Source organism: Elaeis guineensis, chromosome 6 (assembly GCF_000442705.2).
Source record: "Elaeis guineensis isolate ETL-2024a chromosome 6, EG11, whole genome shotgun sequence".
In the NCBI taxonomy this organism is placed as follows: Eukaryota; Viridiplantae; Streptophyta; class Magnoliopsida; order Arecales; family Arecaceae; genus Elaeis; species Elaeis guineensis.
Genome location: NC_025998.2, coordinates 4,720,475 through 4,736,222, shown reverse-complemented (window position 1 = coordinate 4,736,222; position 15,748 = coordinate 4,720,475). Strand labels below are relative to the sequence as shown.

At 36.2% G+C, this 15,748-nt stretch overlaps 1 protein-coding gene across 1 annotated transcript; it reads left to right on the top strand.

Annotated features, from left to right (window-relative positions):
• The first annotated feature begins 2,695 nt into the window (after nucleotides 1-2,695).
• LOC105047556 (uncharacterized) lies at nucleotides 2,696-10,871 on the top strand. Its single transcript, XM_010926524.3, is given in 6 exon segments — nucleotides 2,696-2,791; nucleotides 2,913-2,976; nucleotides 6,370-6,637; nucleotides 7,022-7,375; nucleotides 7,378-9,687; nucleotides 9,690-10,871. Coding segments are annotated over 4 exon segments (3,498 nt in total). The 5' UTR covers nucleotides 2,696-2,791; nucleotides 2,913-2,976; nucleotides 6,370-6,543; the 3' UTR covers nucleotides 10,430-10,871.
• The last annotated feature ends 4,877 nt before the right edge of the window (nucleotides 10,872-15,748 follow it).

The window sequence follows — 15,748 nt, the reverse complement described above, 5'->3', positions numbered from 1 at the left end:
TTTCAATCACTTATATTTAAATCCTAGCAGGAGAGTTCTACACGACTCTAGAATCGGATGTGCCTGTGGTCCACGGAGAAGAATACAACACAAGGTAGTTTCTGACTCCTTTCAGGTAAAATGCTCCTATACGTTAGAAGAATCTAATCTGATACCATCGACCGGCTGTAGCTCCCCTTTGTTTAAGCTTCCATAGTTTTGTCCCAGTATGTTGTTTTTGGTTAGTATCCTGACCTGCATTTGGTTAAATTTTAATATAATTAGTTGAGCATGGTGGCAAAATTTATGCAATATTATGATTAAGTAACACCAGTGCTTCCTTTTTTTTCCCCATTATTGCTACGCGTTTATTGTATTTGTTGTTGATGCCTGATTTGTCTCAAATTCAATAAATTAATTTCTTTTTTCAAACTTTGCCCCCCCGGCCATCTGGCAGCAACCTGGTTTCCGTCATGACTGGCAGTCTAAAGTTGTATTTGGGATAAATGCCCAAATCAAAACTCTCTATAAAGTCGTTGGGTCCCATTGTTTTTCTTAGAGCTCCACATTAGTCATGCGTTTATTGCGGAACTTGGTACATGTGAACCAGCTTGGTCGTATTGGAGAAACGTCTACCATTGTAGACTGTTATGTTTGAGACCATTAGATGCAAGCTGGCTGTTAATTGTCCACTTTCCTCCTCAGTGCACTAAATTAATGCCTTGATCTAAACAAATTAGGTGGCTGTCAACTCTCCTTTTCTTATGAATTGCATCAAATGCATGCCTGCTTTACCCAAAAATTTAAAAAAAAAAAAAATGCATGCCACAAAATCTAACATCAACTGCACTTGGTATATTTCAGAACTGATTACAGCTGATATGGTACAATTGACTAATTAAAATTTATCATGGGCTTGCCATGAAACCATTTCTTCAGTCATTCAATTTCTACCATATGACCACGACCAAAAATCATGTGGAGATACCTAATTCTTCCACTATTTGATTTCGACTGGCCTATACTACTTCTATAACTATGAGCTATGCATCTTATTATATCTTTTGAACATACACACGATTATCTTTAATGATCTCTCTCACACATCTCGAAATTTCGATCATGACGGACTCTGGCCCTCATTTATATAAACCACTCTCAAAAATCTTCTAGATGAAGTCTCATCAGAAAAGTCTGAAGTAAAGTCCATATTGAGTACAGGGCAAAGGATAATTGAGACTCTAATTCTCCCCATCTCTCATTCTTTCTTACAGGCACTAACTCCAATTCCCTATCCATGTGTCTTCTGTTTAGAAATTTCATTATTATCTTGAGATAATTTAACTTAAACATTGAAGGATCTCTATTAAAAATACTCCGATAGATAAATTTTCTCTATTTGTAGTGTTTCAGAACCGAATCAAACATTATAATTAGGATCTAACCATCATCAACTGCTTTAAAATCTCCAACCATCTATCTAAATCTTTTAACCATCTCATCCATTCCTCCAGCTCATTTTCTGATCCTCGGTAGCAACAGCATCAAAGCTGGTTCATCCAAGAACTGTAGCATGATCTTTACATCATTATGCACACAAACCATGGAAGCGGAAGTCATTTGTAGTTTCTAATATTTACTCAGTTTATCGGCAAAAACGAATCAGATAGCCCTCCATCGCTCTAACGGAGCTAGATCGATGCGTCGGAGCAGAATAAGTGTTCCATAAAGAGGAGGACCCGATCTCCATAGCAATCCAGCACCAATTTGAGAATTATCAGACCCTATAAAAATGGGAAGTCCGTTTACTTGTCACGAGGGCCACCCGGTCATATGTGATGGTGGCTGGCGTTGGCTTCCCTTCACATGCACGCTGCAGGGGATCTGCTAAATTGGTGTCGCTAGCCTAATCCTTGGACGTTACCTCAACAAACAAAATAATAACCTGATCTCAACCGTACCCCATGCTTTTGTCTTCAATCCTCGTAATAATTAACAAATGGCTCCAATTCTATTGCATCCAGGCCGTTGTAGCAGTGGGCCCACGTGAATGAGACACCCATCACATGGCTCACCAGCGGTCAACGTGCATTCCACACCGTCCGGTAGTTGTTAGATCTGATGAAATCAAGCGCCGGTGAATATTCAAATTTCTTAACAATTTAGTACCATTTGTCTTGAACGCAAGATTCGACGATTCCGGATCGTCTGATCCGATCTACATTGGACCACCAAAGAAAAAGTTTAGTGTCTCTTTTGATCTCCGCACAGGCACCATCTTTGGCCGCCCTGATCTACCATCACGGCCCACGCCGTACCATCCGATCAGTACATTAGTGACCGTCTGATCCATGTCTCTTATCCGTAGTCCTGACACGGGACCACTGATCGGACGGTTGTCACGGAGTCCAAGTAGACCAATTGTGGCGGGAAACTGAGCACGCACCGACCTGCCGTGTTTCGCGTGGAGGTAACTGGTAAGCTAGGCGGGCGCGGTTCTCTGCACGACACGTAGGACTAAAGCGGCAAACTTGGTGGCGGTAACGCCACCGATTGTGACGGGATCGCGGAAAAAGGAATTCCACGAATCCTGACGGCTCGGCTCATCGGCTCTGATTCATCGGCTAAGGACAAGCGGCCGGCACCTGACAAAGCCACGGAGGACGAGATAAGGACCACAGGTGGCATTCTCGTAGATGATTTAGAATTTGGAGGGCGAATGCATTCGATAAGTTCCGAAAATATAACCCCCCCTCTGGCCTCCATCCCTCCCGACTCCACTGCAACTCTGATAGCTATTAACGTCGATCAGGTGTGTTTTTTCGCCTTTTTTTTTTTTTTAGTAGTTCTTTTTAAAATTCTGGAGCTCAAAAAATTTGTTTTTTAATCGGGATAAGTTGGAGCTCGTGAGTGATTTGCTTCGTTTGTTTCAGATCTTTTGCGGCTGTTTGTTTTCTTTTCTCGGGTGGATTTTGGAAGGAGGGGAAAAGATTTGAGGTATGTTTCGATTTTTTTTCATTTTTTTTGTTTTTTTTTGGTGTCAAGAAAGGAGGAATATTGATAGAATCGTTTGTTTTTTAATCTGCAAACTATGAAATTTTAGCGGGATGTGCTGTGACTTGTGCTTTGTAGTTCCATTCCTTTTATTCTTTTTTAGATGTGAGTTCAGATGGGAGTTTATGGTGTTTAGTCTGAAGGAGATATACTTTCTGTATTGAGTTTAGATGATTCGAATGAAGGTTGGAGGAGATTAGGTTGAAAGTTGGAAGAAAAGCTTGATGGACCATGTTATGGTTGTTTTCTTTGGATTGAAGCAGAGCGGGATGATGATCCCTAAAGGGTGTTTGATTTTTATTTTTTTGAATTTTCGTAAAGTAAAGTAGATTGCTTTTGTGTAACATCTATTGCTTTTGTGTAATATGTCCTTATTTCTTGATGGGATTTGATAGTTTTGAGGAATTTGCATGTGGAGTGGGTTGGATCAGCGTGAAGGATTTTCCGCGTCTTAGCTATTTTGGGTGGTTTTTGCAATGTATTCGGGCTAGTGTGGTGTGGTTGGACTTGAGTTTCAGGCCTATCTTCTCTGTTGCACTGGGCCTGAAACTTGTTAGAAAATTCTTTGAACGAGTTAGAAATGAACTTTGCCCACATGGGGGACAAGGCTCATTTCTAACAAGTTTGAGGAAATCTGCAACTAAATATTTATTAGCAGTCCATTAAAAGAAAGCTTGCCAACTGAGGACATGTTCTCCAAGGCTTGTTATGACAGGTTAAGCCTGGCTTGCTGGCACCCTTAAGTTTGGATTTTCCATCCATTATTTTTAGTTACTTTTGGTATTTAACAGGAATTCAAGGAAAAATAATATTTGAAAGCAAGAGGAGGTTTTAGAATTCATGTTTGCTGTTGTACATGTACCTTGTGGAAGAGTAACATAGAAAACCAACAATAGTAGTCATCTTGATGAAACCTTTCAAGCTATTCACTGCAACAATGACGTCAGATCTCATCCTGAATTTCAGTCCAAGCCTCTCCATACGAGCGACATGACCTCCCTTGAGAATCCTCAGAAGTGTGGGTTCAGAACCCACATTTGCAAACACAAAAACATGCTTGCCGACTTCAATTCGAAATTTAAAAATAAAAAACGTTTTGAAACGGAGGATCATGTTTGTGATATGCTGCTTCATTTCCTTTCTCTTTGTCCCACAAATGGAGAGGGAGAGAGGGGGAAAAGGAGAGGTTGGGAGGGAGGAGCTCAGCAGCAGGTGGCAAGGGGTGGACCTTCACAAGCAACTGGAGGGGTGGGGCTATGCTTGCGCGTAGGGGAGGGCACAAAATCAAGTCACGAGGAGGAGGGGAGTGTGGAATCAAGTCGTGAGGGGGGAGGGGAGTCCCATAACCAAGTCGCGTGGAGGAGAGCACAGAATCAAGTCATGAGGAGGGACGGGAGTGTCGAAACGTAGTCATGAGGGGGAAGTAAGTGTTGAACCATTTTAAAAGGTGGAACCATGCTGGTCCCGAATGAGTCTGGTTTGTACATTTTGAACTAGTTGGTTCGGCATGGTTCAACGGACTCTGCTGTCATGGTTAAAGGGGTACAGTGAATGACCTGCCCCTCTTCGAACTGACCATTATTTATCAATAGGGTTAGGAAGCCATGAAATAGTTGCTCACTCCCACTCATGGTGGAGATTCGGAAGAGCCATCAGTAAACCTTCCCCCCATCTCTCCCCCTTCCTCCCCCCCTCCCTCTCCCCCTCTTTCTCTTCCACTCTCTCTTTCCTCTTCCCCTCCCTCTCTCTATTTCTATATGCCCTAGAATGGCACAGTATGGACCCATACCATGCCGAACCAATCACCATTTGGTACAATCTCCAGTACTGGTTCGGCGAACCTTCATTGGAATTGACTGAAATATAAACTAGTTGAAACTGACTGAAACTAATGAGAACTCTAAAAACTAGGCATGTCTCGAATTATTCTCATTCAAAACTTAGAACCTTGTATACATGCAACAACCATCAAGGACACAGCATTTTGTATTGTAGATCCATGAGTCATCTAGCCTTCAAGACCAAAATAGCTTAGTGTGCTAGTTTATAAAGTTATTCAGTATTTGCATGAGTGTCTCAACTTTAACTACAATTATGTGTCGATAAACTTATCAAATAGACTTTCAGATCTATTTTAGTTGTGCCTCTATAAAGGACAACCGTGCTCTCGTAAAGTGTACGATTGCTTGCAAAGCAAACTTCTATTTAAGTAGGACTTGCCTTAGTACACATTGTTGAGCTTGTCTGACATCAACATTGTGGTTATTGCAAATGTTGGTGCAAATATAATCATCCAAAGGCAAAAGAAATTGACCATCATCAACAAACCTATGGATCAAATTCTTATTACCCTTTGGATCTACATGACGTCCCCTACCAGTATTCTAGAACTTGATCCACTGATTATGGGATATCTACTTGGTTGGATTAGCTTGACTTGTCTGAAACGAAAGCAAACATTTTAACATAGAATATGGCTCAAACCATTGGCTTTGACACCTAGAGTTATTTAAAATACCAAAAGTCAAAGTAACAAGAAAGTACAATAAACAAGCTATCTGGTTTGGCAAATTTCATATATCTATGCACAGGCTTTCTTAATTCTGTTAGAAAATAATGGAATCTGATGAATAATACAACACAAGGTACAAAAATTCAAGAGGGAACCAGAGCAGAAAATGATGATATGCATGTCATTCAAGCCCTTAACCATGATGATGATGATCCCCTAATCGGCCACATTTCCGGGCCTCCTAGAACTCCACAGTTGAACATGATCTTCTTAAGAAATTCTACATTTCCTTGCAACCTTTTCTACACTACCACTAAACCTCCTTGCTGTGCATATTTGGATTTACAGGAGAGCATAAATTTCTCCTCTATATTCTATCTATAAAAATCTGAGTTGGGGTGTTAATATTTAGTTTTTCACTCAACAGCCGACATGTTTTCTTCTTTCTGGGCTTCATAGGCAAACATGCATCTAAAATGTTCAATCCCTGCTTATCATGATTTTATCATGTTGGTGAATCTTGTTGCTGCAATTTGTTTTCTAAATTCAATGCCTGTTAACTATCTCATACAAAGTAAAAATGACTTAGGCTTAGGCTTTTAATTAGTCTCTAGAAGTGAAAGACGTTGCTTATTACAAATATTGTAATAACGGGAACTGTTTTGGGCACTATTTACCTGTCTCTGTAGAATGGCCATGTCCCTGCATTTTATGGTATAATTAACTGTTCATTTGACCCAGAAAAAAAAGTCAATTTCAATGAGTCTTGATAATTTTCTTTATAAGTGAATTTCACTTTCTGACCTAATTTGTTACTTGTGCAGTTTATACTACAAAAGATATGACACTGCTACCATCTGCGTGTCCTGGATAAAACCTTCTTTTCTTGTATTTTTTAGATTCCTGGTGCATGAGAGCTCAAACACAGACAAGTTAATGGAATAAGTTTTGCTCAGAGACTACTGTGAGCGGTTCTAACTGAAGCTAGGCTTTTAGGGATGAAGAATAAACACAGATTCGAGAAATTCTTAACTTCCATTTTTGGGACCCATGTTGATCCTGAGAACTCAGAAATGTTGGAGAACAAGAAAGGTACTGCTCCAGCATAAACTCTTTGTAAATCCTGCTCTTGTTGAATTATGTCCTGAGATTTTTGTCACTACTTTCTACAAATTGCTTCCATTGATCAAAATGATGTCTGGTTATGTTTCAACTTGTCTTTTGATTGAACTTTTATACCAGTGCAAGTACCTGAGATTTTTAAAGAATTTTTTCGTTATAGTCTATAAGACTGTTGCCTTCATATGGTTATTGCTACATCAGTTTGCCCAGTTTTTTGACATGCAAACATATTCCCATTGTTCTACTGTCTGATAGTGTACGTTTAGGGTAATCTGTGTTCTTTTCCATGTCATTTCACTTTTTTTTTCCAAAAAAATAGTGCGAGAAAAACAGTTTCATTTTTCTTTTTTGCAGACGTTGAGAAGAATGTGGAGAAAATACTCAAGCTGATGAGTGGGGAGGAGAATGGTGAATCTGCAACTTCATTTGACAAGTCCGAACTAGCTTCACTTATTAAGGATTTTCACAATGGCTACCAAGCTCTCTATGAACACTATGATCATTTGATTGGGAAGTTAAAGAAGAAAGTTCACCACAAAAGAGAAGACAATGGAAGCTTTTCATTTACCTTCAGTTCCTCTGAATCAGACTCATCAGATTCGGGATCCGAAGAATTTTCTCATAAGAAGAGATCAAGCAAGATTCAAGAAGGAGAAGTGGAAGTGCAGATCTCGTTAGAAGATTACCGAACTTTGCAGGAACAGTTGGGGGATGCAAGAGGAGAAATAATGAGCTGCAGACTGAAGCTGCCACACTGTATGCAAAGCTTTCTGAGTTCGAAAGACTCACAGCTAATTTGGCAGAAAGGGAAGCAGTAATTGAGAAGTTAGAGAACAATCTCCAAACAACTGCTCAGAGTGTCAAGCTCTTGCAAGATGAGAATGGAGATCTTAAGCAAAGCTTAGAAATTTTCTCTCAGAAAGAAGCTGACATGAATCAAAGGATAAGAAGTTTTAATGAACAAAATGAAAATCTGATATCAGAAAATACAAAGGCTTTCAGCAGGCTACATGATGCAGAAAAAACCATAGAAGAATGTAGACTTGAAATTGAACAGATGAAAGTTGAGATATCAAAATGGATACCTGAGAACAGGAAATTGAAGCAAGAAATGGAAGAGAAGGCTCAGCTGGTGGATGATTTGAATCAGCAATTAAGCAATACAAACAAAGAAAAGGAAGCATTAAGTTCTGAAAACTTGGTACTTCTGAGCAAGATACAGGATGCAGATAAAGCTTTGGCAGACCTCAGGGATGAAACTGACCAAAACCTGAAATTGATTACTGATAGGCTGTCTTCTGAGAATGAGCACCTGTCATCCGAGAATGAAAAATTGAAACTTAAGCTGGAGGATTCTCAAAGACAAGGTGATGAACTGAACCAGAAATTGGCAGCTAGTGAGAAAGAGAAGGGAGCTTTGGAGTCACAAATTTTAAGGTCATCATCTCAGATGCAAGAAGCTGAGGATACCATTAAAAATCTGACCACTGACTCTGAACTACTGAAAGACGAGCAATCAAAAATGCTGAATATTGTCGATGATCTGAACCAGCAATTAAAAACCAAGAAAGAGGAACTTTATGCTTTGCAAGTGGAGCATAATGAAGCTGTGGAAAAGACTCAACAAGCATGGGATAAAGAAGAAATGCTTTTGGTGGAAATAGAGAAAATAAAGAATGAGAGCTCTCAGTTGTTGCTTAACTGTGAGGAGCTGAAGCAGGAATTCAAGGCTAGAAATCAGGAAGCATATGAGTTAAAACAGAGGTTGGAAGCAACAAATGATGAGAAGCATTTGTTGACCACAGGAAATCTGGCACTTTCAAGCAAAATAGAGCAGGCGGAAATTAATCTGAACCATTTCAAAGCTCAGATAGAACAACTAGAATATGATAAATCTCAGTTGGAGGTCAAAATCAGTGACCTGGGTGTTGAACTGGATGGAGCCCATCTCCAACTGACTGATCTGAACAAAGAACTTGGAGCTGCAGCAGAAGAAATTAATAAACTGACCCTGGAAAATTCAAGGTCTATGAGTGAGTTAAGGCAGGCAGATGCTAACAGTAAGGAACTAGAAAATGAGCTGAAACAGTTGAAAGAGGAAAATTTGATACTGCAAGAGCACACAAGCAAGCTAGAGGATGCTGAGAAGATCATAGACGATTTAAAGGCTGAAGTGGAACAACTAAGATGTGGTAAAGCTCAGTTGCAGATTGAAAGTAAGGAACTAGAAAATGAGCTGAAACAGTTGAAAGAGGAAAATTTGATACTTCAAGAGTGCAGAAACAAGCTAGAGGAGGCTGAGAAGGTCATAGACGGTTTAAAGGCTGGAACAGAACTACTAAGATATGGTAAATCTCAGTTGCAGATTGAAGTGGATGATCTGAATGTCAAATTGGAAGCAGCAGATCTCCAATTGACTGATCTGAACAAAGAAATTGGAGCTGTAGTGGAAGAAAAAATTACATTGGCCTCAAATTTAGAGCAGGCAGAGGCTACCGTTGAGAAACTAGAAATTGAGCTGCAACAGATGAGGGAAGAAAATTCCATGCTGCAGCAAAGTAATGAAGATCTGTGCAATCAAAACACTGATCTAGAGAGAAGGCTGCAAGAAACAAGAGCTGATGTGTTAGCCATCCAGGAGAAGCTTGAAGAAGTAATGAAGGAAGCATCCATCCATGCAAATGAACTTCAAACAGAGCTGGATTTGCTGCACATCCAGAAAAACAGAGAGGAAGAACAGATGAGAATTATTAGGGATGGATGCTCAGAAAATCAGATTTTGATGACTGACTTGGAAGACAAGCTGACTAGTAAAATTTCCAATCAGGAAACTATGCTAGAGGCGCTGAGCGGTAGCTTCCTTGAATTGCTCAAGACATGCAAGCAATTCAAAGATCAGTATCTGGAGTTGCATACAAAATTCCATGGTGCAGAGACTGTTAGCGAAGAGCAGAACAAAGAAATAAGGAATTTGTTGGAGAGTCATAATGAACTCCTGGAAAAACTCTCACTTTCTGAATCAGAAAGGCAGATGCTGATAAAGAGATTGCAAAGTTACAAGGACAAGTTCAAACGCTCGAAGTCCAGCTCCGCCTATCAAACCAGAAGCTTAAAATAACTGAAACTGAAAACAAGGACAAAGAAGAAAAAAATAAGAAGATGATAGAAGTGTTGCAGGAGAAATGTGCAGAGCTTGAAGAACAGAAGCAGTCATCTGATAAAAAGTTGGATTTCGTGGAAAATAAGCTTATAAGAGTGAAAGTGGAAGTCGACTCTGGGACTTTAGCTCTAGATACAAAACTTGATGAGCTACAATTTCTCTTTGAACAGAAACACTGCCAAATCCTAAGTAGATTATCAATTTGTACGGAAGAGCTAAAGACCCTCAAGAGTAAGTTGGGGGAGCTGCTTTGTGAGAAGGAGATACTGATAAAAGAGAAACATGAGCTGACAATGAGATTGAAATACAAGGATGGGATGATCTTGATGTTAAAAGATAAGGCAGGGAGTCTTGAAGCTAAGTTGGCAGCAAAGGAAAAAGACCTGGAGAAATTGATGAGAAATATGGACGAGTCTGAGAAGAAGAAGGAGGTTTTGGAGAAGAGGGTCAAGGAGAAGGAAGAGGAGGTGCTGGCTAAGAATGATGAGAAAAGGGAGGCCATAAGGCAGTTGTGCTTGTTGATCGAATACCACCGTGAAAAGTGCGACCATCTTTTTCGATACATCTCCCCATTGCTGAAGAGAAGTAGACGTTCATTGTGAAAGTTCTTTTTTTACTCATCCCTTCTTCAGTATGATTTTGGATAATCAGTGATACTGTTATTTCTTCGTTTGTTGGAATGCGCATGGTAGAAGAGAATGCAAGCTGTGGTTCTTCTCAGCATAAGATGTCAAGGTTAGGTCATGCATGCTCCATTGACTTATATGATCTACAAAGATACAAAGAGAGTGGATTTGACTGGCATGCTGGGGGGAATGGTGGGCACACTTTTCCCCCACGAAGCGCACTTTTCTCCAAGATATTCTAGGTATTTCTTTCAAACTTCAAGAATTCATTTGTTATTATTGTGCTGTAATAATATAAGTTCGAGGGACAAGGTTACTCTAGTAGCTTCCTGTAGATGAATAATAGACTTATTAGGCCTCAGGGTATCAGATTTTCTGCATTAAAATATCTGTTTTATGAAAAACAAAATTGCTTTTTTTTTTTTTTTTTTTTTTTTTTTTTGCAGTTTCGTTCAGCAAATATAGAGTTCTCCCTTTTCAACTGTTCAACACAAAACCGTGATTCTTATGGCTTCCTGTTTGATTCTCAGTCCATTACACTCGATGCAGTTGGTACACATCTAAATGTCAGTATAGGTACTCGTAATTTGTAAGCTACTTCATCTATGGCAACAGCTGAGATGCTTTCAGGGACTCGACCATAAAAACTGGACAATCTCGTCCTGTACCTCCGGTACAGCCACCTTTTGAAATTAATTATGCTTTGACTGCAAAAAAAAAAAAAAAAAAATCCGCTTTCAGATTAGTGCGTGGGTTTTTCGATGTGAATGCTGAATGGACAGTCTGCATCCTCACCAAACATGGCCATTGACCACTTAGCAAAAAAAAACGTGCCCATTAACTTACATATGGCATCGCACATGCTAGGGCGCGATGTCAAGGAGGAAAGTTCTAGGGAGAATGACGGGTTTAATGTCCAAATAGATATTTATATGCAACTTATCAGAGCTCTTTTCTTAAATAATATAAAAAAAATATTTATATAAATAATATAAAATTAATTTATTTATAAAAATAATATAAAAAGAAAAATATCATTTTGAATGACGTTTTCTTTACGGCACCTCTTTTTTTACATTGGCATTGTCCGAAAAAAAAAAAAATCATTTAAAATGATATTTTTAAAAATATCATTTAGAATGATATTTTTAAAAACGTCATTCAAAATAGCATTTTCTATTTTTTCTCTCAAAAAAAAATTCAAAAAAAATATAAAAAAATAAATTTTAAATTTTAAATTAATAAATAAATTAAATTTTAATTTTGAATAAAATTTAAAATATAAAAATTTGAATTTGTAACTTAAATAAAAAAAGATAATTTAGATGATTTTTTTTCAAATTATTTTTTTTAAAAAATATCTAAACAAAAATTTAAAAAATTAAAAATATCATAGAAAAAAAAAGAAAGAAATGCGAAAGAAATAAAAATTATAAATTTGAATTAAAAAAAATAAAAATTTTAAATTTAATTCTAAAACATCATTTCAAATTCTTGCCAAAATGTTCAAAAAAATAAAAAATAAAAAAAATAAAAAGTGTCATTAAAAAATTAAAATTTTAAAAAAATTAAAAAAATAAGAATTATAATTTGAAATTTAAAAAAAATAAAATTTTTAAAATTAATTGAAATAAAAATATCATTTCAAATTACTTTCTCAAATTCAAATTAATTTATTTAAAAAATATTCGAAAGAAATAAAAAAAATAGCCTAAAAAAATTTCATAAAAACAGAAAGAAATGAAAAAAATAGAAAAATTATATAATTATAAATTTGAATTAAAAAAAATAAATTTTAATTTGAATTAAATTTTGATAAAAAAAATAAATGTCATAAAAAAGTGAAAAAATGAGAAAAAAATATGAAAAAAAAATTTATAAATTAAATTTTAAAAAAATAAGAATTTTAATTTTAATTCAAATAAAAAATATTATTTTAAATTACGTTGTCCATTTCAAATTATTTTTTAAAAAAATTATCTCAAGAAAAGAAAAAAATATTGTAAAAAAATAAAAAATATCTTAAAAAAAAAAGAAAAAAATAGAATTGAAAAAAATAGAAATTGTAATTCTAATTGAAAAACAAAATTTATAATTTTCAATTTTAAGAAATAAAAATTTAATTATAATTGAAATAAAAAATATCATTTTAAATAACTAAATTAATTTAAATATAATTATTTAAAAAATATTAAAAATAACAGAAAAAAATACATAATTGAATGCCAAAAAGATAAAAATAGAAGAAAACTAAAATTAAAATTTAAAATTATAAAAATTTTAAATTGAATTTAAAAAAAATGTCATAAAAGAAGTAAATAAAAGAGAAAAAATGATAATAAAATAGAAATTATAATTATAAATAAATAAAAAATTTAACTTTAATTTAAATTAAAAATTATCATTTAAATTACTCTCCTCATTAAAAAATTTAATAAATAAATTTTAATTAAATTTATTTATTAAAAAAATAATTAAAAAAATTTAAAAAAAAAATAAAAAAAATTAAAAAAAAAGAGAAAAAAAAGAGAAAACGCCAAAGGGAATGGCGTTTTCTCCTTCCCCCCTCCCTTCTTCTCTCCTTCTCCCTCTTCTTCCCTTCTCCGACGTCTCTCCGCGGCACAGCGGCACGGCAGTGAGCTACCTCCTCGCTCTCCCTCTTCCTCTCTCTCTCTCCTTCTTTTTCGTTGGCCGCTGGCATCAGAGGGTCGGTAAAAAAATATAAAAAATAATTTTGAATTTAAAAAAAAATCTAATTTTAATTGAAATAAAAAATATCATTTCACTTACTTTTCTCATTTAAAATTAAAATTAAAAAAAATATCAAAAAAAATAATAAATTTAAAAAATAAAAATTACCATAAAGAAGCCAAAGGGTCGACTCATGGGGTCGACTCACAGAGTGTACCATCCAAAAATTTTACGTGCCGTTCAGTCCTTTTAGCCATGAGTCGATTCATGGGATCGATTCAAAAATATAAACCTATTTTTCTTACAAAATACACTTCCAAAAATATTGAAATTACCTCCAATAGATTACACATCTTTTATTCTTGCTCTTGAGGCTTCCGAATCAGATCTGATAAAATTACGATTTTATCCCTGAAATACAATAAATCTTTTTTCAAGCCAAAATCATTAGTAATCCCTCAAATGCTTTGTAATCATCAAAATTAATTCAAAAAGCAACATTTGATATATTATTATTTACGTTATAATTTTTATAGTCCTTTTAGCATAACTTTTTCTCTCCTAATGTTCTGAGACACATTCAAGTATGTGTATCCATATGCACAAAGCATAATATCCGATCACTTGAAATTAAATAATATAAAATAAAATAATATTTAATATTATTAAATAGAATAAAAATATCAAACGTATAAAAAATAGTACAATAAAAATGTAAAAAATACTAAGTACAAATATAACAAAGACTAAATCCCACAAGGACATCGCGGTGCCCGTGGTCGCTTGGACCTTCTCAGGAAGGTCCTCGCCAGCTGCTCCTGCTGTGATGGCTCCTCCCCTATATCAATGGAGGAGATCTGCTGATCATACTGCTCAGGAATAACTGATGCTGTCGGATCATCTACGGACTGAGAGACCCGTTCAACCCTCTCATCTGGATACACGGATGGACCTGAAAAGAAAGTATCATACTCATGTGGCCAACTGGTACCCGATGATGTCATCTGGGGGATGTAGGAAGAAGAAGGCGCTGCCATCTGTGGATCAAAAGGCGGTGGCATCTGTGCAGCATCTAATGATGACATCTGCGGAATATGCGGTGATGCATATGTGAAACATATGGTGACGGCGTATATCTCATATCTGGCGCCGGAGCTGCTCCATACCAAGGCACATAGCTATATGGATCAACACCAATCGCCACCAATGTTTCGAAACTTGTTTTCTTTATCTCCTGCAGTATCCGAATCCGTTCGTCCTCATCAGTCGTAGATAAAGCACGACGAGCGTCCAACATGAGATCCACATAGAATCAGTCTACAAAATAAAAATAAAACAGTCAGTATAGTGTAAAATATAAAAAAAAATATCACACAAATAACATAAAGTAATTTTCGTAATCTTACCAAAAGACGCACAGTAGAACTCTCGTCCTCGTATCCAGGAACTGCATACCGAGACTGTCCAATGACTTGCATCGTAATGCTAAAAAACCAAGCCATGTAGTCATCGGTATATGAACGGCTCTTAAAATAGGATCACCATGAACAATGTGATCTCGACGTGCATCCCAAATATCAATGTACTCTACATGTCTGATACGCCAGTCAATACGAGCTCTCCCTCGTCGATCAATACGATAAAGTCCCTGACTAGTATCAAACTACTCTGGGATACCCTGAATCTGACCAAACTGCTGCAGGACACGATCGGAAAGATGCCACTCTACCATATCAAAATAAATAAGTGGCACCCTAGCAGTCCATATGTCGTGTCCAACTATACACATCTGCGGCAGTATAGCCAATATCTCATCTGTATATGGCTCACACAAAAACTGATATAGTTAAAATAAAAAAAATTAATAAGCTAAAATTTTAATAGATTATGAATACTATAAAATAATATTTATAAAAAATTTAAAATTTATCCGTCTATATGTATCAACTAATGTATCCAACTGGCACCTATAAACCCGTGCCACTCTCGTCGATACGTATGAACGTTGAATGTAACGTTCCATCTGTTTCACAATGTATTAATGTTAAATAAATTTTATCGAATTTAAAATAGTAAATTTGAAATAAAAAAAATAACATTTCGATACCTATATCCTAATGGTCCGTCTAGTCTGAATGGAACATCAGGATCTTGCTACTTTGATGGCATCTCGAGCAACTGTCGTCGTAATGGACTGATAGTCGGTATACGCTCCCATACCCAAATCTGCAAATTTTAAAAATTAAATAGATGATATACCCAATATAAAATATAATTAAATATTAAAAATAAAAATTTTTAATTCACATATCTATAATAATATAAGATAACCATCAATCTCGCTCTGATCAGCATAAGAACCCCGACACATAGCTCTGTATAGGTAAGCTAGTACTGCACTGTCCTAACTGAGTCGACGAGCGAAGTCTAAATCTTCTAATAATGGCAAAAACATCAACTTCATCTTATTCGATAAAGTATCGGGTAACAAACACCACCTAACAACGCAGCACCTGACCCCTAACATACTGCTGCACCATCTCCTCTAGTGCATCATCCGCAATATGAAAATATCGATAACGATCATCCAAACACTCAATCTGA